General features: G+C 41.3%; 1 protein-coding gene across 2 annotated transcripts in view; it reads left to right on the top strand.

Annotated features, from left to right (window-relative positions):
- The first annotated feature begins 1,224 nt into the window (after positions 1–1,224).
- PITRM1 (pitrilysin metallopeptidase 1) overlaps positions 1,225–26,070 on the top strand; it is a 30,317-nt gene continuing 5,471 nt past the window's right edge. For both annotated transcript variants that reach the window (XR_012624119.1, XM_074832092.1), the window contains exons 1-22: positions 1,225–1,348; positions 1,712–1,814; positions 2,667–2,773; positions 3,710–3,861; positions 4,294–4,408; positions 4,523–4,619; positions 5,024–5,184; positions 6,426–6,552; positions 7,289–7,377; positions 7,925–8,053; positions 9,768–9,881; positions 10,311–10,407; positions 16,786–16,920; positions 18,883–19,021; positions 20,138–20,254; positions 21,396–21,528; positions 22,215–22,335; positions 23,109–23,185; positions 23,505–23,670; positions 23,795–23,895; positions 24,842–24,962; positions 25,763–25,834. Coding sequence is in view for 1 of the 2 variants with exons in the window: in XM_074832092.1 (XP_074688193.1) it covers positions 1,302–1,348; positions 1,712–1,814; positions 2,667–2,773; positions 3,710–3,861; positions 4,294–4,408; positions 4,523–4,619; positions 5,024–5,184; positions 6,426–6,552; positions 7,289–7,377; positions 7,925–8,053; positions 9,768–9,881; positions 10,311–10,407; positions 16,786–16,920; positions 18,883–19,021; positions 20,138–20,254; positions 21,396–21,528; positions 22,215–22,335; positions 23,109–23,185; positions 23,505–23,670; positions 23,795–23,895; positions 24,842–24,962; positions 25,763–25,834 (2,520 nt within the window). In the remaining variant the exon portion in view is untranslated. The remainder of the gene's footprint in view (positions 1,349–1,711; positions 1,815–2,666; positions 2,774–3,709; positions 3,862–4,293; positions 4,409–4,522; positions 4,620–5,023; positions 5,185–6,425; positions 6,553–7,288; positions 7,378–7,924; positions 8,054–9,767; positions 9,882–10,310; positions 10,408–16,785; positions 16,921–18,882; positions 19,022–20,137; positions 20,255–21,395; positions 21,529–22,214; positions 22,336–23,108; positions 23,186–23,504; positions 23,671–23,794; positions 23,896–24,841; positions 24,963–25,762; positions 25,835–26,070) is intronic.

Raw genomic sequence — 26,070 nt, 5'->3', positions numbered from 1 at the left:
CGGGGAGATGGAGGACGTGCTTTAGGGCAGTGTGCTGGGCAGCAGGGGTGGGGAGGGCAGAAGGGCAGGGAAAGGGCTGAGTCAGGCACAGATGGTAAAATCCCTAACGAGACTGATCACAGGCGCAGCGGGAGGCAGACAACCACATGCCAGACAGCAAAGAGGAGGAAGAGGTCTGATATGGGAAGAGGTCAGAGATGGCACAGTCAAAAATTCCCAGGATACTTTAAATTCCAATTTTTCCAGGTAACATCATACCCAGAGAACTAAACACAAGTGGCTTGAGACATGCCAAGCACCTGTTATTCGCTCTGATTTTGTTTAAAATCCCACTCAGTCTCCTCTTTCAGCATCAGGCTTCTTATGTCTAAATAGATAACAGCACTCTTACGTTCAGAAACGAGGGACTGGCAATTTGGTGGCCGTACTTCACAGGTGATGGCCTTCTGGGAAACCTCATGAACACGCGATGTGCAACCAGTTACAAGGTACTATCTAAAAATCGTATTAGTTTGCAAAACGGAAGAGTAAAAGTCTAGGCATGTACCTGCACTTTCCTGTACAGGGTACAACGGCATCCTGTGAATCTTCACCAAGGTCCCTGCTACAGCACTACCTGGGAGAAGTACATCTACGTCCCTGCTAGCTTATCTAAACTGCGCCAGCCCCGTGTGAACCGCCTTGTGCAGCAGATAAAGGCTCTGCACGCACAGACAGAAGTGCAGGATCAAAGCCTGGTTTAGTTTCCGCCTTATTCCTGTTTACTATGTTAATTTTCCTCACAGAATCTTTGCATAAAAATATTATGATGCATTGGCAAGACATGAGCAAGGAGAGGTGCAGTCCTTGAAGCACATTTATCTCGGGTGTTGTGGGGTTTTTTTTAATTTGAAAAAGCAAACAATGGGCGCTACTCAAAGGTCGGTCCCTTCACCACCAACGCAGCTTTTCATTTTCCTGAGAACTTCCCGAACAGGTAAAGACACTTCCAAGACACTCACCCCACCCAACGTCAATCCTCCCCAAAATGTGTAATGTTTTGGAGCTGTGACTTCCCCTCCCCCCAAGGCCCTCTGTCCCGCTCTGCGACCCGTCGCCCGGGGCTCTGCGGCCCCCTGCTGGGAGGGCCCGGCCCGGCCCCGCTCCGCCGCCGCAGCGCCGCTCCCCGCCGGGCCGCCGCAGCGCGGGGCGGGCCTCCGGCAGGGCAGGCGGAGCCTCCCGCCGCCGCCAATGCGGGCGGGGGCCGCGGCGCCTGCGCCGGCCCGGCTCTGCGGCCCGTCCCGCTGCCGAGGCGCCGAGCCATGTGGAGCCGCTACCGGGCGGCCGGGGGGCTGCTGAGCCGCGGCCGGTGAGGGCGGGGAGGGAGCTGGGGGCAGCGGGCGGGGGTCCCGCCAGTCCGGCGCCGGCCCCTCTGCCGGCACTCCGCGCGGGAGGCGGCCCGCCTGCCGCCGCTGCCCCGGGCCCCGCGCTGCAGCCGGCCCGGCCGCGCTCAGCCGAAGGGCGGGGATCGTCGCTCCGTGCCCCGGGCGGGGACTGAGGGCCCCGAGCGGGCGGGGAGGCCCCGCGCCCCAGGGGCAGCTCCAGGCTGGAGGCCGGCGGGCCCCGGGGCGGGCGGCGTCCCTGGGCGCGGGGGTGAGGGGCCGTGTCTGGCTCGCTGCTGAGGCACTGGGGCGGGGGGTCGCGTTTGTTTCAAAGGGAGGTGTTGTTTCAGGTCTTTGAGTCAGACGTCGTGGAGGTGGAAGAGCGTTCCCGCCCCTGAGAGAGCGCTGCGGTACCGGGTGGGCGAGCAGGTCCACGGGTTCACTGTGAAGCAGGTGAGCATCGCCCTTCGCTGACGCTTCCCCTGTGTTTGTGTAGGTGCGTTTGCCCTTGGTTGGAAAGCGCCTAAGTGAGGCCGGGAGTCTACACACTGAATATTGGTATAGATGTTTTGGGTGGTCAGTTAAAAAATGATGCAGTAGTTCCTTGTAGTTATCTCCCTGCAACCGAATTCTGTAGGTAGCATTAACACATGTTCCTATAGGGAGTTAACTCTTCTGGAGTAAATAACGCACCACGGGAGTTCGTGTGACTGCTAGAGATGTTGAGTCTTCTAAAAGTCCTGACAGATAACTGAACTTCACCGGATACTGCATGCTGCTTTGTGAAATGCATTCAAGTAATATTTTACCTTCTAAGCTGCTTTTAATGCCTTTGTGAAGATCCTGCGATGGAAATAATATGTCGAATTTCTTTTCACTTTTTTAAAGAAAAAGGCAGAGGCAGAGTGAAGGTAATTTGCAAAAAGTGATTGCTAGTGACAGAGGTAGTGGTAGAACGGGGTTCCTTGATTTTTCTTTGCTGACCTAATCACTGGCATTTGAATATATGCATTTTCTTTGTATTTCTAATCGAATTGTTCTGGTCTTAATGTCTTAATGTACCAGAAGAGTATAGTTCTTTGGTCATAGTGTATTTTAATTGTTTCTTTAAACTTTATTTTCCATTTGCAGGCTACTCCCCCTTCGCCCCCCCCCCCCCCCCCCCCCCCATAGGACAAAGAACTGAAGTACTGCATATGGCAGTATTATATACAGGATCAACAAACTGATCATTGCTACATCATCCATGATTGATTTGGCCTAGTTGCAGTCACACTGTAGTACAGATGTTTTCTCCCAATGCAGGTGACAGCTGTTCCTGAGCTGTTCCTGACTGCAGTGAAGCTTAGTCATGACGGTACAGGAGCCAGGTATTTACATGTGGCTCGGGAGGACTCCAATAATCTGTTCAGGTAAAACATTAATATATGTATAACGCATTCCATCTCGGCATCACCTTGTGGTTTCTAACTTGTAGTTCAGCTTCTTAACTGGATATTTCTGTGATAACAAAGAGGATAGAATTTCCTTAGAGTTTTTCATGTTGGAACAGATGTCATGAGGTCTGTTGTTCAGTCTGCTGCTCAAAACAGGGTCAGGTGTGGTTCCTCAGACATTTATCCAGGTGGGCCTTAAAAACTTCCAAAGACAGAGATTATGCAACCTTTCTGGGCAACCTGTTCTGAATGTTTAATTGTCTATGTGGGGGGAGTTTTTTCTTTAATATGAAGTTGGAACCTCCTTTGCTTCAGTTTATGAACATTGTCTCTTACCCTTCCATCGTGTGTATCTGTACAAAGAACCCATCTTCATCATAACCTCCTTGTAGGGATCGGAAGGCAGCTGTTGAGTTTCCTGATGCCTTTCCTTCTCCAGGCTAAATGAGCACTATTTCCTCAGCCTCTTTTTGCAGGGCATGGCTCCAGCCATCTTTATGGCTCTCCGCTAAACTACTTCAAATTTATTATCATCTCTTGTGTATTGGTAAGCTGAAAACTGGACTTTCTGATAAACTGCCCTATAGTTGCAAGATGTAAACCAGTTCTTTTTTCCGTAACATTCCATGAAGTTTTTTCCTGAGCCTTTTAGGTAAAACAGAAATCTGTTTAATTATGTGCTGAAAACTTCTGTGCTACCTCCAAGATATAGAGGTGCTGAGTGTACACCCTCTGGAAGAGGTGGCTGAGCACTGAAGAGTCTTAAGAACTCAATAACTCTGCATCATGCTGTATGTCATGTTAATTACTAGACAGTGATAATGTTCCCATAAATCACAGCTGCAGACAGGAGGTGGGTGGACTTCTCGTCACAAATAAACTGCGTTCCTCTCTGTGCGCTCTGTCTTGCAGTGTACAGTTCCGAACCACTCCAATGGACAGCACGGGGGTCCCGCATATTCTCGAGCACACAGTGTTATGTGGTTCTCAAAAGTATCCTTGCAGAGATCCATTCTTTAAAATGTTGAACAGGTCTCTGTCCACTTTTATGAATGCATTCACAGGTGAGCCCAAAGTAAATAATAATCCTCAAAATGCATGTGGTTTTATTGCAGTAGAGCTGTCTGTTGGCTCTCCTTAATTTCCCTTTGGAAAGCCATTATTATTAAGTGTGAATGTTGTGAGTGGGATATTAAAAAACTAACAAGGCAAGGCATCAAAACAGATCTTGTTCATTTGGAGGTTACAAAGTCCCAATAGAGCTGGATCTTTATAGTATGCAACAATACATTTAATTATTTTTATATATATATATAGCAAAAAGCAAAGTTTTCATGGTAAAATAATTGTGGTGTTAAACTTCTGTGTATTCCTCAGCAAAAATATATCTCATTTAGTGAGTTTCTTCTCTTCCAGTTATACGGATGAGAAATTAAAAATAAAATGCATCTTAGACTTTCTAAATTTCTGATCTTTTTATGTTTATTTATATGCAGCTAGTGATTACACACTCTATCCATTTTCAACACAAAATCCCAAGGATTTTCAGAATCTCTTGTCAGTGTACTTGGATGCAGCTTTCTTTCCTTGTTTGCGGCAACTAGATTTCTGGTAAGATGTGGACAGCCTGAGATGTATGCAAACCTTAAATTAAAAAAAAAAAGCAAACCAAAATAAAACCAAAACCTTCAAACTCCCAATACTTCCTGTTATTAATTTTTTCAGGCAAGAAGGTTGGAGGTTAGAACATGAGAACCCAGCTGATCCTCAGACACCTCTGGTCTTCAAAGGAGTTGTTTTTAATGAAATGAAAGGGGCATTTGTAAGTTTTGTGATTGTTTGGTTTAAAATCTTATACACAGTGAAGTGGAAGGTTATCAGTGGCATTGTTGCAGTAGAGATTTCCATTCCTCCTTTGTGAAATTTAAATCCTCAGTAAAGTCAGCAATCTGTTACATGGTTATTCTTAAAGTTAGTCTGTCAAAAATTTGTTTACATATAAAAATCACCTTGTTAATGGATTTTATTATAGAATTTAAATAATCTTTTAAGTTGATGTGATAACGTAGCTAGTTTTACAAAAGTATGTGGCACTACAGAACAAAATGCTTATGTGAGGGGGTGTTCTTGTGTAAGTTAGATCTCTGAGGTCTTATTATTGAGCACATTTTATTTTTAAAATGTGTTTTGATGGCTTTTACTGAAATGTGTTGTTTTCCTCTTAAGACAGATAATGAGAGGATATTTGCACAGCACTTGCAGAATAAAATCCTTCCTGATCACACTTACGGTGTAGTATCTGGTGGAGATCCATTATGTATTCCTGATCTTACATGGGAGCAGCTTAAACAGTTCCATGCCACACATTATCATCCAAGCAATTCCAGGTATCTGAAATTTGCGACTAACTTTTCTAGCTTATATAGTGTGTTAGCACTCTGTTCATATTTTTGTGAGGGGAGAACCAGCGTTTCCATTCACACGACTAGCAACTTAGATAACCTATGCCCTACAGCAGCTAGGACAGCATTGAAGCAAGGAATTTGCTCTAGGAAGCGCAGTGAAGGGTGAATTGGAGGCAGGAAAGAGAGATGATTGATTTTCTATCTGCTTGATTGTGAGGATTTGTTTTGGGGATTTTTGTTTACCAATGTTTACCTTGAACTCATATGGGTGGGTGGGGGGGAAATGAAACATACTATGAGTATTTGGCAATAACGGTAGGGAGTTAAGATACAAGTAGTGTAGATGAGTCTAGGGGTTCCTGTCCTCCTTGAAGTCAACACAGATTAAAATATAAAAAGAAGTTACAAATGAATGGCTGATCATTTGCTCCTGGATCACACATTACTGTATCAGGTTCTAAATAATGGATATTCAAGTCAGGTACTAATTCTGTTGGCACTAATAAGATATTTAAGCTAAAAGTCAATTTGAAAGTGATGTGGAGGGAAATCTATAGTATCATCGTTTCTTCTGTACCAATTTTGTGGTCAATCTGTTAGTTTGATTAATTCACTTATGGAACATCAGCTTGTGTCATGATAATGGATTTACCATCCTTTGTTTTTCTTATCAAGTATCTGTACCTGTGTTTAGGTTTTAATTGGGGAATAAGATTTATCTGAGACATACCTCGCGCTCATATTTAATCCAGCGGAAGTCAGCAGTGTTTCTTGTAGGTATAGGAATGTGCTTGGTAGACTGACCTGCAGAACTCGGCTGTGATCAGTTGGGACATGGATCATCATATTTTATACGTTATGTGTTAGGACCGTAAGAATTCTGTCTTCTGAAACTTTAGAGCATTGGGATTCTGGCTTCAATTACTAGTAGTATTTTCTCTGCAGTATTGTATATTGCTGCAACTAAACAAATTCTAGCTTTTTGTGGCCCCTGAAGCATGAAACAGAAGTTGAAAAATGTGGAATTTTACCAGGAGATCTGTGAGGTTTATGTATGTGGCAAACTGTTGAGTCTTTAACCTAGGGGCCTTAAAAAGCATGTTCCATTTTAGATGTAACTGAATCAGTGGAAAACACATGAAATTCAGAATATAATAAAAGCTGTTACTGTAAATTTCATGTAAAATCTGATGCTTAATCCCAATCTTTCATTTGAAATGCAGATTTTTCACTTATGGTAATTTTCCACTGGAGCAACATTTGAAACAAATACATGAGGAAGCATTGATAAAATTTGAGAGAATTGAATCAAATACTGACATCCCGAAACAGAAGCTCTGGGAAAAGCCTGTAAGTAAAAAAAAAAAAAAAAAAAAATATTAAAAGGAAACAAACAAAAAGAAACAGTGCATGTCCAATCTTGGAATTGCAGAAACTGAACAGGTTAGTATTTTAGCCCACCCTTCTGGAGTTACTTTTTTGTTTAGTTGTGTGTTTGTGTGTAAATGAGCTGAACTATTTTTATTTTTTGCTACAGTGGGGAAAAACGACATTTACTTTTGAGTTTCAGTAATGTAATGATTGTGTGCAGTTGTTTATTTTTCTTATTTCCAGTTTTCAAGTCCCTCATCATTTGAAGCACTAAAGCATTTATTAATGGAAACCATTTTGTGCTACAGATAGAAAGGTGGATACTAAATGTCAGGAAATATGCCCTCTAATGGTGCCTAAACTTCCAAACATTGGTGTCAAAAGTAATTTTTTCCATTCTGTCCCTCTCCCCTCCCCCTTTTCCTCCCTGGCTTGTCCAGAAGCGTAAGCATTTCTTTGAAACCCAGCTCAGAGTGTTATTATGGCCAGATTTTCTTGATCCTTTCCTCTGTTCTCCACTTGTAAAAATTCAGATAGCACTCATTTTTCAAGATATCCTGTGTTTATGTATTTACTCGTGAATATTGAGTATCTGTAAAATTATTTGAAATCTTTGGAAGGAAGATGCTATGAAGATACATTTTTTTTTAATTATTTATTTGTAACTTCTGCTCTAACTTTAGTCTGCATCAGATGTATTTATTATACTTTACAGAGAGAACACAGTGTAACATGTGGCTTAGACTCATTTGCTGCTGATCCCTCCAAGCAGACAACTGTCAGCGTCAGCTACTTATTGACAGAGTAAGTATATCAATCAAAGGCTCATTTTGGAACTGTAAGCAAGATGCAGGCATATTGCATGTCCCCCAGTCCCTCTTCATAAATGTAATCTTTAAGGTAAATAATGCCATGGGAAAGCTAGACAAATCCTGCTTTAGTAAATGAAAGTTTAATTGCTAAGCAAAATTTTTCCTGTCTTTTTCTTTAGCAGATAGACATAAGGAAAATCAGCTGTTATCTTAAAGAGCTCTTCAGTGAATTAGACTTTTGGGAACACTGGCTTCCTGTCTTTCAGTTTCCTGCCATGTGCAAGCTTTTCTGTATGACCCTACTACTAACTTTATTGCAGCCTAATTTAACTTGCTTTGCTGCTAGTTGTAACAAGTGTAAGGTGCAGAACCCTCTTAGTTCCCTAAGGTTTGATGCAGTGTTCATAACTGACAATTATTTCTCCCTTGCTCCCTCTACATTGTTTTGTGGAAGTAATTATTCTGAAATTAACTCAGTGATGCTGGGTGTCACATATTTGTAGCTTGATGGTTTTTAAGATCTATTAATTTTTCTTCAGTATTACAGACACTTTTGAAACGTTCACACTAAGCCTGTTGTCTTCACTGTTGGTTGATGGGCCGAATTCTCCTTTCTACAAAGCCTTAATTGAGTCTGGTGTTGGTACAGATTTTTCTCCTGATGTTGGGTAAGTGTTGCAACTTATATTTCATCACTATAACCAATATTAGAAAAGTTACAATCTGCTATTAAGTTGGGAGAAGTCATCTCTCATACAGGCAATTTACAGAATAATCCTATTTCACTATTAAAACATCTTAAGAGTTTCTACTGATAAACTGTAAAGCATTCTCAACTGTAATTTTTGGCTCGTCAAAATAATTTGGTAGAAGCTGTTTTAGTTTAAACAGTGTTGTACTGTTTAAAGCTTATGAACAAGAAAAATGGGTAGATAAAAATATGGTATGGCTTCAGTGCCCTAATTTACTTGGAGTTTTCATCTTGGCCATTTAGTATTATTCAGAAAAGTTTGCTAGCTCTTCTCTGTACTGTGTTACCTTTGCTTTTTTTGCTTTAAATCTGTGATTTAGTAGTAGGTAGGTTTCACACAAATGTGCTTTTGGGCAATTCGGTGCCATTAACTTGCCATCACCTCAGTACCAAAAGGGCTTACTCAAACTGTAGCTCTTGCAGCCAGTTTTCTGAGTCTACTCTGTCCTGCAGACTAAGGGTGGGTGGACTGGCTTCACCTAACTACAGGCTCAGCTGCTCATCATAATTTGCCTTTATTGTCGGAAAGAAAGAAGCGCTCTCAGGGCATGATTCATCTGACTGATTTTTAGACTTGACGATGACAAAAATCATGCCTTTGTCTCCACTGACTGTCTCAGATGTTTGAGTGGGAAACCTTAATATACTAATCTATGATTTTAATGTCTTAGAGTATTCTGCCTGGCTTGAACTGTCTCTACAGTCATGGGCTTCCTGTGAGTCCTCTGTCATGCATGCCAGTGCCATGCAGACATCTTAATATCCGTCTTTAGACACTGAAGTAGTGATTTGGTTGTATGTTTTGTCAGCTGAGCTTTTTCCAGGTTGACTATATTAGCATGGTGTTGAACCATAGAGTGGGTTGGCTTTAATTTGCTTAGTGACTGTGCTGATGAATCAGTCTAGATGAGTGAGTTTGAGTTCAGAGATCAGTATTCCGGAATTCAACACCTGAGTCTGCCATTGAATTTCTTCTATGGTTTTTAGACATGGAATAGTGGATGTTTGGAGGCAATGAGCACCTACTGGTTTTTGTTTGTTGGGTTTGGTTCAAACTGCTAGGTGTTCTGTATTTCTGCAAGTGTCCATTTGTCTCTCTAAAGATGGGTTCTTATGATTAACCCTGACTGACAGCTTGGGCAAAATTATCTTTTTTTTTGAAGTGCTAATGAAAATAATTGCAACAAACATGGAACACTTCACTAGTTACTTTACAAATACTGCTTTAAAAGTACAAATTTAAAAGTAGCATTCCATTCACCTGCTTAAGTAGAATGTATGTTTGGTGTTACAAACAGCTAAAATGTTCACCTTAAAAAAGAAGGTACTTAGAGGTGAATGGGAAGATGAACAGAAAAGGCCAGCTTTTCTTCTGCAATTGTTTTTCTTTCTCTAATATCATACGCCATATGTTTTCTTATCAGTGGCTACTACTACTGAAATTGAACAAAAAAATGCTTTTAAGTTCCATTTCTTGCCTCTTTGGTAATTATTTTTCTTTCTGTGTAGTTTTTAAAATCCCCTGTGTGTGTATGTGAAAATGCTGGGTGTTTTTACCCTTCTGCCTTTGCTGGCAGGTTTAATGCTTAAGTTCTAGTACTTGTCACTGAGTTGAATATGTTTTATTCTAGGTTTAATGGCTCAACAAGAGAAGCTTATTTCAGTGTTGGTCTACAGGGTATTGCTGAAAGAGACATTGATACTGTGAAACAGATAATTGCTAGAACAGTTGATGAAGTTATTGTGTGAGTAATGCTAAACTTTTGAGAGTACTGTTCTTTCATAGTCTTTTACAATTAGATATTAATAACATAATACATAGGCATGTAATAATACAGGTATATGTATAATAGCACGCCTTAAAAAATCAGTTAGATTAAAATAAATGCACCAAAGAAGCAGTAATACTGTTCAATACTCTTAAAACTTGTATCTGCTACTTCCTCTATTGCAGCATATTCATCAGCATAACCTTCAGCAATTTAATGATATTAATGCAGTTTCACTAAATGACACAGCATGATAAGATTGTTTCATATCAATTTTTATTCAGTGTGGAAGACGTTATGTTGTAATGCTTCCTTTATCAATGTTATAATTCATTTTCATAACTTCACTTAAAGTGATTAGTGTTAATGGATATGATTTCCTTCTCTCATCACCCCTTCCCAAAGGAAAGGATTTGAGGAAGATAGGATTGAAGCTCTACTTCACAAAATTGAAATCCAGCTGAAGCATCAGTCTACAAGTTTTGGACTTGCACTGACATCTGTAAGTCTCTATGTGTGCCTGTGTGTGCTGTTTTTTTAGGAATGGGTAAGAAATTTACTGTTTACATGTTTATGAAATTTGTGGTCACTTTGCAGGCTCTTGATACATAAAACTTTTCATTTAAGGGCTTTTCCTTTGTCATCTTCTGTACATCTTTCTTCTTTCTTTCCAGTAGGCTTCAAACTACTGCTGGACTCCACACTGTATGACCTAATCAGGCAGTGAGACTGTTGTCTTTGCCTGAATAGTAGCTTTGATTGCAGTAGCACTGATTACTTCTGTAAGAGAGGCATGCTGTACTGGCTCTTGGAACTGTATGTTTTGGCTAGATGCCTATGTATTTTTAAAAATCAAATAGACGGACTGTGCTTTTTTGTGGAATTTAGGGTTGTACTGTTGTAATTTAATTTGAAGATTCACAAGTGAAAATATACACTAATTCTATCTTTGGCCTCAAATTTTGATACCAAAGCCATATCAAAATTCTGATACAAAGCTGTTATGGAAAATATGTTTCACAGCAGAATGTGGTGTCTTTGAGAAGTCTGCAAGTTGTCGTAAATTTGGGAATGAGTTAGCTGCAGTATTTGCAGTCAGTTTGGAAATCAGGGCCTCCTGCTGCCACTTTCTCTAGTATCCTGGTTTTTTCTACTCTGCTAAGCAGCTGAAGTTGCTGCAGCTCTTTTGTGATCTGTCTCTCAAGTGTTGTATCTTTAGCATGAACAGGAGTTTATTCCTTAGGCATACAAAGGAAGCAGAGCCCTGGATTGATGAGCCTTGTAAACGGGAGAGCACAACCAAGAGCTGTTTTAAATCAGATTGCTATACAGTGAAACAGAAAAATTGTGGATATCTAATTGCCTGTCATGTTTCATAGCATGATCTGGCAAAATGTGCCTGACTTTGACAGCCAGTACTTTCTAGCATGTTTTCAGATTGTGTGAGTAATTCTGTCTGATGAAATATTTACACATGTACTTTATCTTTCACCATTTTTAGGCCTTGAAGTTGATTGAACTGCTAGGACTTAATTCTAGAACAATTCCTAAACAATTCTTGCTTTTAAAGACCAGTCATGCAGCATTTAGTGTTAATACTCCCGTAGAGGAGGGTGATATTTCAGTTCTTTTCCCTGAGGTCATGTTTTAGAAGTTGATCTTGAAGAGGGCCTGAAAGGGACCCTAGTTATAACTGAAGTAATCGTAGAATGGTTTGGACTGGAAGGGACCTTAAAGATCATCTAGTTTCAAACCCCCTGTCATGGGCAGGGCCATCTTTCACTGGATCAAATTGCTTAAAGCCCTGTCCAACCTGGCCTTGAACATTTCCAGGGAGTGGGCATCCACAACCTCTCTGGGCAACCTGTGCCAGTGTCTCATCACCATTACTGTAAAGAATTTCTTTCTTATGTCCAATCTAAATCTGTCCTCTTTCATTTTAAAACTGTTGTCCCTTGTCCTGTCAGTAAGGCCATGGTAGAAAGTCTCTCTCTTCATATATTGAAAGGCCTTCATATATTGAAAGGCCACAATAAGGTCTCCCCGGAGCCTTGTCTTCTCCCGGCTGAACAACCCCAACTCTCTCAGACTTTCTTCACAGGGGAGGTGTTCCAGCCCTCTGATCACTGTTATGGCTTTCCTCTGGGTCTGCTCTAACAGGTCAATGTCTGTCTTGTACTGTGGGCCCCAGAGCTGGATGCAGTGCTTCAGGTGGGGTTTCATGAGAGTGGAGTAGAGGAGGAGAATAGCCTCTCTCAATGTGCTGACCATGCTTCTTTTTATGCAGCCCAGGATTTGATTAGCTTTCTAGACTGCAAGATCAGATTGCGGCCTCACACCCAATTTTTCATCTACCAATATGCCCAAGCGCTTCTCTGCAGGGCTCCTTTCAAACCATTCATCACCCAGACATTGCTGATTACTTGTCATTGCCGCAGGCCAGGTGCAGGACCTTGCACTTGGCCTTGTTGAACTTGATAAGGTTCACATGGGCCCACTTCTCAAGCCTGTCATGATCCCTCTGGATGGCATCCCTTCCTTCAAGTGTATCAGCTGCACCACCACAACAGGTGTCATCTGCAAACTTGCTGAGCGTGCACTCGATCCCACTATCTGTGTCATTAATAAAGGTATTGAACAGTATCAGTCCCAATGTGGACCCCTGAGGGACAGATGCCACTTGTGACTGATCCCTGTTTGGATGTTGAGCCATTGAATACAACCGTTTGCATGCAGCTGTCCAGCCAATTCCTTATCCACTGAATAGTCCATCCATCAAACCTGTATCTCTCCAATTTACTGACAAGGTTTTTGTGTGGGACTGTGTCAAAAGTCTTACAGAAGTCAAGATAGGTGACATCAGTTTCTCTTCCCTTATCTACCAGCGCAGTCACTCCATTGTAGAATGCCAGCAGATTAGTCAGGCACGATTTGCCTTTTGTGAAGCCATGTTGGCTATCGCAGATGACAGCCTGTGTAATCTTAAATGTCACGTCGTAAGAATTCTTTGGCTTCCATGCTGTATTCCAGTGCTGTGCTAGATTTACAATTAGAAGGACTTTCTTCTGTGTGATGTATTTACTGAAAACACGTGACAATAGGTGAACCACTGGCTGAAGAGTGGGGCTTAAAGAGTTTTAGTAAATGGGTTAACATCTGACTGGTGGCCAGTCACAAGTGGTGTTCCCCAGGGCTCAATTGTAGGGCCAATTCTCTTGAATGTTTTTATCAGTGACCTGAACACAGAAGTTGAGTACACAGTAAGTACGTTTGCTGATGATACCGAATTAGGAGTTATTGTTGATTCCCTCGAGGGTAAAGAGGCCTTATAGAGACATCTTGATAGATTTAAGTTCTGGGTGACCTCATTGCTGTCTACAACTCCCTCGTGGTGGAGAGCAGAGCAGGAGGTACTGATCTCTTGTCTCTCATGTCTGGTAAGAGGACACAAGGAAGTGGCTTTGAGCTGTGTCAGGGAAGTATAGATTGGATATTAGAAAAAAGATCTTCACAGAGAGGGTGGTCAAGCACTGGGACAGGGTCCCCAAGTGTATTGGTTTTGGCTGGGATAGAGTTAAATCTCTTCACAGTAGCTGGTATGGGTCTATGTTGTGGATTTGTGCTGAAAACAGCATTGATAGCACAGGGCTGTTGTAGTTACTGCTGAGCAGTGCTTACACAGGGTCAAGGCCTTTTCTGCTTCTGACCCACCCCATCAGTGAGGAGGCTGGGGGTGCACGGGGAGTTGGGAGGGGACACAGCCGGGACAGCTGACCCCAGCTGACCAAAGGGATATCCTGTATTGTACGGTGTCGTGCTCAGTGTATAAAGTTGAGGGAAGAAGAAGGAAGGGGGGGACGATATGAGTGATGGCGTTTGTCTTCCCAAGTAACTGTTACGCATGATGGAGCCCTGCTTTCCTGGAGATGGCTGAACACCTGCCTGCCCATGGGAAGCCGTGAATGAATTCCTTGTTTTGCTCTGCTTGCGTGCATGGCTTCTGCTTTACCTATTAAACTGTCTTTATCTCAACACAGGCTTCTCACTTCTACTCTTCTGATTTCCACTCCCCGCCCCCCCCCCCCCCCCCGGCTCCCCCCCGCCCAGCCCTGTGTCCCACTGTGAGGAGACTGAGAGAGCGGCTGGGTGAGGCTGAGCTGCCGGCCAGGGTTAAACCATGACACCAAGGAAGTGGTCATGCCCCAAGCCTGTCAGTGTTTAATAGCAAGACTAGCTGTATTGAGGGAATCCGGCCTCCTCAGCCAGAAGACAGAGACTGGGAGAACGACCCCCCGGCATTTCAGGAGGAGACAGTCAGTGACCTGCTGCATCACATAGACACACACAAGTCTATGGGACCAGATGGGATACACCCAAAGGTGCTGAAGGAGCTGGCTGGGGTGCTCGCCAAGCCGCTATCCATCATTTACCAGCAGTCCTGGCTGACTGGGGAGGTCCCGACAGATTGGAAATTGGCCGATGTGATGCCCATCTGTAAGAAGGGTCGGAAGGATGATCTGGGGAATTACAGGCCTGTCAGCTTGACATCGGTGCCCGGGAAGCTGATAGAGCAGCTCATCCTGAGTATCATCATACAGCACATGCGGGACAACCAGATGATCAGGCCCAGTCAGCATGGGTTTATGAAAGGCAGATCCTGCTTGACAAACCTGATCTCCTTCTACGACAGGGCGACCTGCTTATTGGAGGAGGGAAAGGCTGTGGATGTTGTTTACCTTGACTTCAGTAAGGCCTTTGACACTCTTTCCCACAGCATTCTCTGGCGAAACTGGCTGCTCATGGCTTGGATGGGCACACGCTTTGCTGGGTAAAATCTGTCTGGATGGCCGGGCCCAGAGTTGTGGTGAACGGAGTTAAATCCAGTTGGTGGCCGGTCACGAGTGGTGTCCCCCAGGGCTTGGTTTTGGGGCCACTCCTGTTTAACATCTTTATTGATGATCTAGACGAGGGGATCGAGTGCACCCTCACTAAGTTTGCAGATGACACCAAGTTGGGTGGGAGTGTTGATCTGCTCGAGGGTAGGGAGGCTCTGCAGAGAGACCTGGACAGGCTGGAGCGATGGGCTAAGGCCAACTGTAGGAGTTTCAATAAGGCCAAATGCCAGGTGCTGCACTTGGGCCACAACAACCCCCAGCAGCACTACAGGCTTGGGGAGGAGTGGCTGGAGAGCTGCCAGTCAGAGAGGGACCTGGGCCCCTTGATTGACAGCTGGCTGAACATGAGCCAGCAGTGTGCCCAGGTGGCCAAGAAGGCCACTGGTGTCATGACTTGCATCAGAAATAACATGGCCAGCAGGGACAGGGAAGTGATCTTGCCCCTGTACTCGGCACTGGTGAGGCCGCACCTCGATTACTGTGTTCAGTTTTGGGCCCCTCACTACAAAAAGGACATTGAATTACTCGAGCGTGTCCAGAGAAGGGCAACGAAGCTGGTGAAGGGTCTGGAGCACGTGTCGTACGAGGAGTGGCTGAGGGAACTGGGGGTGTTTAGTCTGGAGAAGAGGAGGCTGAGGGGAGACCTCATCATCCTCTACAACTACCTGAAAGGAGGTTGCAGAGAGTTGGGGATGAGTCTCTTTAACGAAGTAACAAGTGACAGAACAAGAGGGAATGTCCTCAAGTTGCACCAGGGAAGGTTTAGACTGGATATTAGGAAGTATTTCTTTACAGAACGGGTTGTTAGGTGTTGGAATGGGCTGCCCAGGGAGGTGGTGGAGTCCCCATCCCTGGAGGTGTTTAAGAGTAGAGTCGACATAGCACTTAGGGATATGGTGTAGTTGGGAACTGTTAATGTTGGGTTGATGGTTGGACTAGATGATCTTCAAGGTCTTTTCCAACCTAGACAATTCTGTAATACTGTGTTGAAGAAGCGTTTGGACAGTGCTCTTGGATATATGGCTAAAGTTTTAGGTTGCTTACTGAGAACCAGCACTGAGTTGTAATGACCCCACGAAAGCCTCAAATAAGGAATGACTGCCTTTATTTCAAAAGAATTACTTGAGCATATTCTAAACAATACTATTCTTTAAAACACTTTAGGGAATTTCCACAGAATAGATCATAATATATATTACTGAAAAAGTCTGGAAGGCTTATGATACCTGCTAGTAATTGAAGAGGTAAGAAAAGAGAAGGTGGTTTTGACAGTTGCAATGTGTTTATTTTGTATATGCTTTTTCTTTCATATTTACTTTGTTTCATTTTTTTCCCCATTCACACAGGTTACAAATGGAGAAAGTTTTGATATCTTGCCCTGTGGTGTATTTGAAGAACTTTTAATAACAATTTGAGTAGACTTAGACTCAAATTAGAGAATAAAACTAGAATAAAAATCCTTCCAAAAGAAATATCCTGGGGATATTTATGCTTATTTAGTATTTTCTTTGTCCAAAGTTCCATCTATGGTAAATGTTTGAGTTACCTTATTATCAATCCTTTCATCTGACTGATACAACAGATGGGTAGACTATAATATTTATGTACTATTTTTCTCTACAGTCTGTTTCTTTTTTCCTTCTTTCTTGGGCTGAAAAGGAATTTATTTTAAACGGGAGGGAGGAAAGTATATTACAACAGATTTCCAGAATGCAGATATACATGCCTGTGCAAAAAAAAAAAGGTGGTTTGGTATGATAAAATTAGAGGAGAGAACAGAGACAACAGAGGACAGATGATGACTGAATAGTCTTACTCTGAACAAATATTTCAGCTTTTTTTTTTCCCTCCAAATATATTAGAACTACTCATTATATGTCTGCTATTCAAATATAAATGATAAAGTGGTTTTGGAGCACAGATGCTGTCAGTTATAGAAATGCAGATGGATTGTCCTCCTTACCTGATTATTCTTTCCCATTCAGTATATAGCCTCCTGCTGGAATCAAGATGGGGATCCAGTGGAGCTTCTGAAGATTGCAGATAAGGTCTCTCGGTTTAGGCAGTGCCTTAAAGAAAATCCTACATTTCTTCAGGAAAAAGTTAAAACATATTTTAAGGTAGGCAAACTTATAGAAAAATATCTTCGGTATTAATTTTTAAATTTAAATTTAAACTGAAGGCTAATTTTTTTTTATAACCATACTGCCTATTTTTAGGTGTAGATGAACAGCAGCACTTTTGACTGAAGCATGTTAATTTTAAATGGTTGAAGTGAAAACTTTTCAAAATCGAAAAAATTGGTTGGACATTTGGAAACACACATATTAGAACATTGATAAAACACTAATGTTTTACTGAATTGTGATGCCTGATGGTATAGAAGGGCACATGGGTGTTTCCTAACAAGAAGCTCAGATGTGAACAGAGAATTATAGAGCTAATTATGTGTTCCTTAGTGTTGGCATAGCAAGATGTATCTCTTTTTCCTTGAAAAGACTTTGGTTATAAGTAAGATCATTCTGGTGCTCCTCATGTTTACTGAACTGGTGTCTGAATTTTGCTGTCAGTGCCAGTTGCTCTCTGCTCTTTTTATTTTTTCCTCTTCATGTGTTCTACTGGAGTTCTTGAAGAAATAAAAGCAGTAAAGGCATTATAACATTAAGTAGTTCTGAAACCCTGAATTAGCTAATGCCGGAAAGAAAAAAAATCTGGTGACAGCAGTGCAAAAGTGGGTTTGGATTTTTGGTTTTTTTGTGGTGGGTGTTTTGTTGGAGGATTTTTGGTTTTTTTCCAGTCAAATTGTTCAAGTTGTTTTGAAGGGCAGATCTATTACAGGTGACTGTCAACCTGATTTAATAGTGAGTAAATGCTGGTTTTCATGTACTCAAAGGCAACAAGAGACAGCAGCATCAGTTGAAATCTGTTTTCCTAAAGGCGTTTTTAGTGTTTGGAACTCGTAGGGAGCTGTTAAGGTTTTGGCTTTTGTAGGGAAGAAACACAGGTGCAGTATTTTTGAGAATGTTCTTTACTATGCAGTTCTGCTGAGGGGGCTAAAGCAAAAACATGACTCAGTAGGAAGTAATGAGAATAGTAGGATGTTCTTATATCAGAAGATTGTGCACTGTTATACACTGTGCCTGGAGGCTAATAAAGCAGGAAGGCCAGGAGCAAGGGAGAGAATGCTGTTCATCCTGTCCATTTTACTATGCTTGGTTAATTTTGCATTTCCCTCTTCCACTCTGTAGTCAGTCAGGTTTCCATAGTCTTTCCACATAAGCACAGAGGAGATAAACTCATAAAACAGAATCTGATTTACATTGTCCCAAATTATTGGCAGTGTCTGTCAGTGACAGATGTTGCTGTTTGACTCCTGCTTTGAAACAGTCAATTTTTGAGGTCACTGTCTTTTGACTGGCCTCCCAGTATTATATAAAATGGAAGCTGCTTGAGTAATTTTATTATTAAAATTCCACAGTCTGGTATAAACAAAGAGCAGTCGTGACACAACAGCGCAGTTGTGTCACAACAGCAGTTGTGACACTTGTGTAATGCATGGAGTTCTCTGGCAGCAAGGCTGATATAAAGCATTTCTGAGCAGGATAAGGCATGCACATTTTACATCATATGTGATCTCTGTGCATTCAAGCTTGGGCAGGTTGAAAGAGGTGTTTAATGAAACCCTCCTGCATTTAACCAGTTTCCCTACCTTAGAACATTCTTCAGATAAAACTTGTGGCATGCAGCTCTATAGTGTTATGTACAGTTGTTTAACCTTGATTTAATTAGACTAATGACTACTGTGTGCTGTTGAGGGATTCTGACTCTACACTAAAATTTCACAGAAGGTTGTTCATGCTTGTTCTTGTGGGAAGCTGCTTTTCTTCCCCACCCTTGTATCAGACTGTTCTGTATGAAATGAAGAGTTCAGATTGCGTGTTTGTGATACTTTTGATAATATGCAAGCCAAATGATGCACAGACTGTTTTTATCTCCTGCTGATGAAGCAATAATCTGAGGCAAACTAGGAGGAAGTTGCTCTCAAAATTAATAATGCTTTGTTTTGGTATATATTTCTGCAGGATAATCCACATAGATTGACTCTGTCAATGAGTCCAGAGGAAGACTACCATGATAAACAAGCAAAAATGGAAGCAGAAAAGCTGGGAAAAAAGGTCAATGCTCTTTCTGAAGAAGAAAAAACCCAAATCTTTGAAAAAGGTTAACGTGTTTTTTCATATTTTTATTTGAGTAACTGCTTAAAAACACAGCCAGTTTTTTAGATGGTGTTCTGTAGAATATCATAAATTCTCAGGCACTCTCCAGTGTTTGCTCTGAAAGGGATGATTTTTTTGTTGGAAGTGCATGTGTATGTGTTATGGGGCAATGCAGTATAGTGTCTACACTACAATGTATGAGTTGTATACTGCATTAGTTTTAACACTCAAAAACAGAATGATCAGTGTCTCCAGTAGGGCAGATGAAAGGAAATTGTTTTAAAATATTGCTTTGTCTTTCCCATGTTAACTTGCACCAAGTACAAGATGAATTCCACCATTTACCTTCAAGCAGTTTATTTTGAGCATGTGAGGTCTTCTCCATGCTCCTATAAAATTTACATTTTGTAATTTTATTTCTTATCTTTTCTACTTAAAAAGCCAACTATAAAAATAATGTTGGGTTTAACTTACTCTGGGCGATAACTTGGAAATTTGGAAACCCTTGTCAGTTTTGTAATTTTGTGAAAACAGTGATCTAGTCACAGAAATCCGCCAAAAAAGTGGCGTTAATCTTCTGAAGCTTTGGTACTAGGCAGGGAATAGTGGAGCGAAAAATCAGATGAGACTTTGTACTTACAAAGATAAATTGGAGAGTACTTAGAGGTGACCAGCTAGAATCTGAAAGGCAGAAATGTAAACACAACAGTTTAGCTGCATCTGTGTACTGACAGAGCACTTCAGTAAGAACTGGGGGGAATATGTTGGAAAGAAGCTTCTTACCTGCAGGGTCTGGGTTGCCTGAGTTGGTGTTCGCAGAGCTGGGTGACAGGACAGGCTGGCAGATGTCACTTCTTCGTGCTTTGAATTGCATGTTACTGTAAACAGGATGTGAAGGGGGGATTGGAAGGAGAATTCGCAAATATGGAGTGTTTGGTTTGCTGTTGCAATGTGATAATCTGCAGAATTTGTTTCAGTAAAATATTTGAAAGAATTGTTGATAGAAAATTCTAAACTTCAAACTCTTGAGTTTTTCTAATCTGCATCACCTCAGTAGGTTTTGACAGCACTTTCCCTAAAAGCTGAAAATGACAAACTGGTATTCTGTTCTCCTTACTAGGTTTGGAATTAATGGCTCTTCAGAGCAAACCTCAGGATACCTCTTGTCTCCCAGCTCTACAGGTGTCCGACATTGAGCCCAAAATCCCATTCACTGTGCTGGAGACAACACTCGCAGGTTAGTGTAACCACTATTTCATCCTCACAAAAGCAGCACTGTTGGAGTGTTACCTAGCTGCTGGCACACCTGTTGCTCCTTTTTGCTCTTTGCAAAGCATACATGCTCACTCCTTGTTGCCCATAGTTACAGTCCTTTTCCTCTGCTCCACCACCTCTTCAGTAGATGGTTTGCAGTGGATCTGCAGATATTTCTTGCCATTGCCTCTGAGGGGCGATGTGGGACTGTTCTCAGCTCAAACCAGCCTCCCGCCCTTCCCAGGAGTCTGGCAGTAGGGCTACTGAGGCGAGTTTCCCTGTCACCTGCCTACTCTCTGCCTGCCCAGCCCTGCAGCCAGCATGCTCCGCTGCTCTTGAGCAATCTCCCCACTTGCCAAAGACTTAGCCAGTGTGCAGCACTACTGGCAGCTTATGCAGCAAGCCTTCCTTACTACTCTCCCTCCCTACCCATTTTTTACAGAATATAACATACAGGAGTCATGGGGAAAAAAAAAATTGTCACTCTTCATAACTTCAGTGCAAGTTTCTCCCTGCTTTGCCAGTGGCAACCCCATGGATTGATAGAAAACAAGGAATTGTAGATATCAGTTTTGTTACAGTTCTGTCAAAATCTTGCAGGTAATACGGCTCTGTAGTATATTTCTGATAGACACTTTCCTGCAAAAATTGCCAGCAGCTGTCGAGTACTGTAGAATTTTGATGCTAAAATGACCTGATTTTTGTGAAAATTCTAATGTGTACCTTCTAATGCCTGATCTTAGAGAGACTGTACAGTGCAGGAATGTGCTTTCCTCAACTTTTGAGATGATGAAGGCAAAAAATAAGGGAGAAAAACTTCTTGGCTTGTTCCTGAACAGCAGATAACCATTCATTTATTTAAATGTTAACTCTAAAATATGACCTCTGTCAACAGAATTCTCTCTTAAAATTCTCCAGGTATCCATTACCTTACCATGGACAGAAACAATAAAACCCCTTCAGTTCAGCATTTACTGCAATGTGCAAAGTTTAAACAAGAAGTGGCTCAAGTGCCAACAGAAAATAACTCTTAATGGGAAGATCTTCTAAGAAATTATTTTGTTTCTATGTGTTGTAGTAGGAAGCTGTTGGTTGTTCTTTGCTTTTGTTTTTTTTATCCCTAGCTGATGAAATTCCTGTCCAGTACTGTGCTCAGCCAACCAATGGGGTGGTTTATTTCAGAGCTGTTTCCAGCTTGAACACGCTTCCCGAGGAGCTCAAACCATATGTGCCGCTTTTCTGCAACGTCATTACAAAGTGAGAGGTTTACTTTCTTAGAAGCTGAAGCAACAGGCTGTAATACAGCTTACTGAAATAATACTGCTTTTAATAATTTCAGCATCTGTTCTTAATATAGAAGGGAAATGCTGGTAAGTCGGTGTCCTGCAGAAACAATGGTCTTCCCTCTTCCCCACAGAGCTGCCAACTCCTTTCCTCTTCTTCATCAGTCTCTGCCTTGTTCCCCAGCATCAGCACAAGCATTCCCTGAACAGATTGAAAAATAGCCTAGCAGAAATTAAAGTTTTCACTTGGGTAGATTTTTGGTCTAATTTCACCGTGTGGTCACAGAAACATTGACCTCTTCATAGGGGAAGGAGTGGCACAGAGCAGAACAAGTGACCTGGGCTGGGAGGAATCTATTCTTTTTATTGGTGATAAGAGCTTATGTGATGTTATTAATGTAGTTCCACATATGAATGTTGGCAGCAAGCCTGTACATAAAGCAGACTTTTTAACGCACCATTTTGGATTAACAGGATCCTTTAATTGAAAAGCTTGGTGTGAAGCTTTTGTAAGGTGTGAAGTATTATGTCTGCTTGATAATGCCCCAGATTGTTTAGCTGCTAAATTAGTATGGCCTAAACAGTCTACTTTGCAAATGCCATATGGATCTTGGGTTTGGCGTATACTGAAAATGGAAATAAATATCTTGTTTTTTGCAGGATGGGATGTGGAGCGCTTGATTACAGGGAACAAGCCCAGAAAATGGAACTAAAAACAGGTGGGATGTCTGTCAGCCCACATATCATTCCAGACGATTCACACTTGGATGTGTATGAGCAGGTAAATTAATCATAAACTTCAAGATGTTACGCTTGCAGTAACAGCTCTGTAGTTAAGGGTCAGTCAGGGCTTCCAGGTCAGCTAATGTGCATTGAAAACAGCATATAAAAGGACTTGTGTCTTTTTGTGTAAGATATAAATTTGAAAATTACAGTAACTTAGTATTTTGTCTTAGGGGAAGTGCTTGATGTGGTTATCCATTTTAAGACAGTGCTTCACTAGCATCTGTCACCATATTTTTTGAGTGCTACAAAAAAATTTGGATACAGAGGACAGAATGGTGTAGTGTTATATATAGAAATTGCTGTTAACGTGTGTGTCACTGTTAATGTGGTTCAGAAACATGGAATGTTTGCAAGATCATTAGATCTTAGTATCGGGCATAACAGTCCTAGCAATATTTCTTAAGACTTTTTTAGACTTGCTGGGGTCTTGGAGTTCAAATAGAGGAACTCCTCTGCAGAAAGGTGCATTGCCAGGACAGTTTTATTTGTACTTTATATGAAACATAAGAAATTCTGTTTCTGAACTGCTACTTACTGTTGAGAAGGAGGAATTGACAGGCTTGCTTTGTGTAAAGAACAATCACATTTCACGTCTGCTCTGATTTTAGTAGCACAGCCTGCATTAAAGTGGTTTTGTGATGTGTAGCATTAGGTTGGCATCATTGCATCTCTTTCATAAAAAGTTATTGTGCATTTCTCAGGCCATTGCTTTGGCTGTCTTGTGTGAAGCGGGTTTTTTTGTGTTTTGTTTTTATTTTTTTCCTTCAGGGTGTGCTCTTTTCATCTCTATGCTTGGATAGAAATCTGCAAGACATGATGCATTTATGGAGTGAAATATTTAACAAGTACAGTACATTGGGTTTCATTCGTTTGTAGTTTTTGCGTGTGTGTTGGGGTTCTCTTTTTTTTTTTCCCCTCTTCCCCCAACTATTCTCCCTCCTCTTCTTAGTGATCCTACTTTGGCATTTCTTTTCATAACTATAGTAGCTCTCTGTTTCTAAACCTATGTATTTCATAATTTGGATGACTATATAATGGATTAAATGGCGAACCAGCAGTTAAAAAGCTCTTTGTTGAACTTGGGATGATGAATGATTCAGTATTATATATTCCATTGGTGTGCTTTTGTGTGAGACCTAGAGACCTACTTCTCCTCTTCTTCAGCCCCCGATTTGAGGAGGAAGAACATTTCAGAGTGCTGGTTAAGAAGACTGCCCAGGAGCTGTCAAATGGGATTCCGGATTGTGGGCATTTATATGCCTCTATTAGAGCCAGCAAAAACCTTACACCTTCTGGAGAACTGCAGGAAATGTTCAGTGGCATGGATCAGGTGAAAAGTTAATGGCATCCTTTAGCAAGGCCCAAATCCTTGACTTTGCAATTGCAGTGCTCATTTTTGCTAATTCTTTCTGTAGGCTTAACCTGTAGTCCTTCTGCCTTCTCTTCCCACACAGGTGAAGCTGATGAAGAGAATAGCAGAAATGTCTGATATTAAACCAATACTGCGCAAACTACCACGCATTAAGAAGTATTTATTAAATAGTGACAACATCAGGTGAGTTCCAGCTAAAAGGAAAAGGGGCATTTTAGTTAAAGAGAGGCCATGGCCTGTGAATGTGCATTTCTCAGTGTGCCTCATAGAGTACTGGGGTTTTGTGAAACAGGAGGTATGTGGAAAAACTACAAAAATGTTATTAGTTTAAATTCTCCTTGTTTACAGAGTGGTAGCTATGGCTTATTTTGTTCAATTTTTAACAGAGAGAAGAAACTTAGAGCAAATTTAGTATGTAACTGTTGTACCAAAAGTGTGTAAATGGCCTGTGAGATTATACAGAAAGACTCAAAATTCTACCTTAAAGGTGCCCATTGGACAAATACTGTTATATTGTATTGTAACAGTAGAATACAGTTTGATTTGGATTTTTTTTTTTCTCCTAAAAGGAGAGTAGTGACATTCTGAAATCTGCTTTATGCATATATTGGAAAAAGTAACAGGGCACTTTAAGGTGTTTAGTGTCAGATGCATTAGTTCCAAAAATAGGTCCATGTGAAGTGACATAAGTTGCAAAGTTTTGTTTTGAAAAGCATGAAAAGATGAATGAAATCATGGAAATATCTATACTGTTCAAAACCATGGTAGGTCTGCCTGTAAAGAGAGAATACAGAGAGCATTAGTTTCTTTCTGAGACATATATATTTTGTAAAACTGATGTAGTCCTGTCCTGGGCACAGAAATGGTTTGACAGCCACTGCTAAAGTTTAGGTCTGAAGGTGTTTTTGGGCAAGGAAAAGAAAAGCAATTGGACTGTGACTTTTTTTTTTTTTCACATCAAATGCTGGTTTATGATTTGCTTTTTTCTGTGATAATGATTATCAGTGACTGCAGATGTAACGTTCTGATGATTTTATAGAAAATGTTTAGGAAGACAAAGTGATGCAAATTATAAAGAATTGTCTGAAAACAAAAACATATTCAAAAACTTGATATGTATTTTTAACAGATGTTCAGTGAATGCAGCACCTCAACAGATAACAGAAGCAACTAAAGAAGTAGAGAAATTTATAAAGGGCATAGCTAGAAGTAAAAAAGAGAGAAAACCTGTTCGTCCTCATGTGATTGAGGTAAGAAATCACTTAATTTGTGACTAGGGCATCAAATACAGTTGACTTGATCTTGTGTAAAGACCACTGTGCAATCAGGAGAAGATTGTTTGAACTCATATATGTGTCCATACAAAGATGTCTGGAGAAATTTGCAAGAGTCAGCTCTGTGATAAGCTGTCACATGTTTTGCCACAGAGACTGTCTTCACCTCAATAAAATAGACAATAGTAATCCTGTAGATCAGCTGTCAAGCATTACCCTGAGGTTACTGCTTTTGCATAGGATGTGGAAAAAGAAATTCTTCCTTTCTGTTGCATAAAACTGTAATTTCTTTTTTAGCTAGCTTTACTTGAAATGTTGGCCAAAAAGAAATAGGGCATGACGTGCAGTTCCTCAGTTGCATAGGAATTTGGTTCATTATCTGGGTGTTCAGGACATTTGGCACAAAATGTGCTTGATTCACTAGAGTTGACAAAGGGTCTGCTCTGTCAATATGCAGATCTGTCTTGATTTCTGTCGAGACTGGAATAAGCTCCCAGTTTCCTACCCATGAGGGAAATGATAGTCTGAAGCTTTCTGGGCCTCATTTAATCTCTGTCTTGATGTCTTTCAGTGCCAAATTACTCTTGAAAGGAAATTTATTTGGCATTTGCTTAGGAATTCAAATATAATGAAGTTACCGAGTAGCTTGCTTATGTTTGTGAAGACATGGTCTGATGATAGTTTCAAAGAGGTTTGAGTGGTAGGGGTTGCATTTGTCGTATTCTTGCTCTAAAATTTTAAATCCTTTTTTAATATGAGGGCTGGGTCTCTTGTAGAAATCTTCAGAAGTCAAACCTGTGGGAAGTGAAGTACTTACTGGTTTGCAGATCACAAGAAAACTAGTTAATGTAAGTACATTATTGGTTGGGGACATGGGTATCACAGGGCTATTACTGATACTAATGGTCCATCTTAAGCTGTTACAGATTCTTTCACTGTTTAGGGAGCATGCCACTGAAACATAATGTGCCCTTCAGTTCCACCCTCTGATTGGATTCTTTCCTTAAACTAGCCTTCAAACTTTTTAATTCCTCTGAGTCACCCTTTTTGTTATCTTCCCTTTGGTTCTGGCCTGAAGATCATT

This window comes from Strix aluco, chromosome 1 (assembly GCF_031877795.1).
Source record: "Strix aluco isolate bStrAlu1 chromosome 1, bStrAlu1.hap1, whole genome shotgun sequence".
NCBI classification, from domain to species: domain Eukaryota; kingdom Metazoa; phylum Chordata; class Aves; order Strigiformes; family Strigidae; genus Strix; species Strix aluco.
This window is presented reverse-complemented; position numbering and strand designations above follow the sequence as displayed.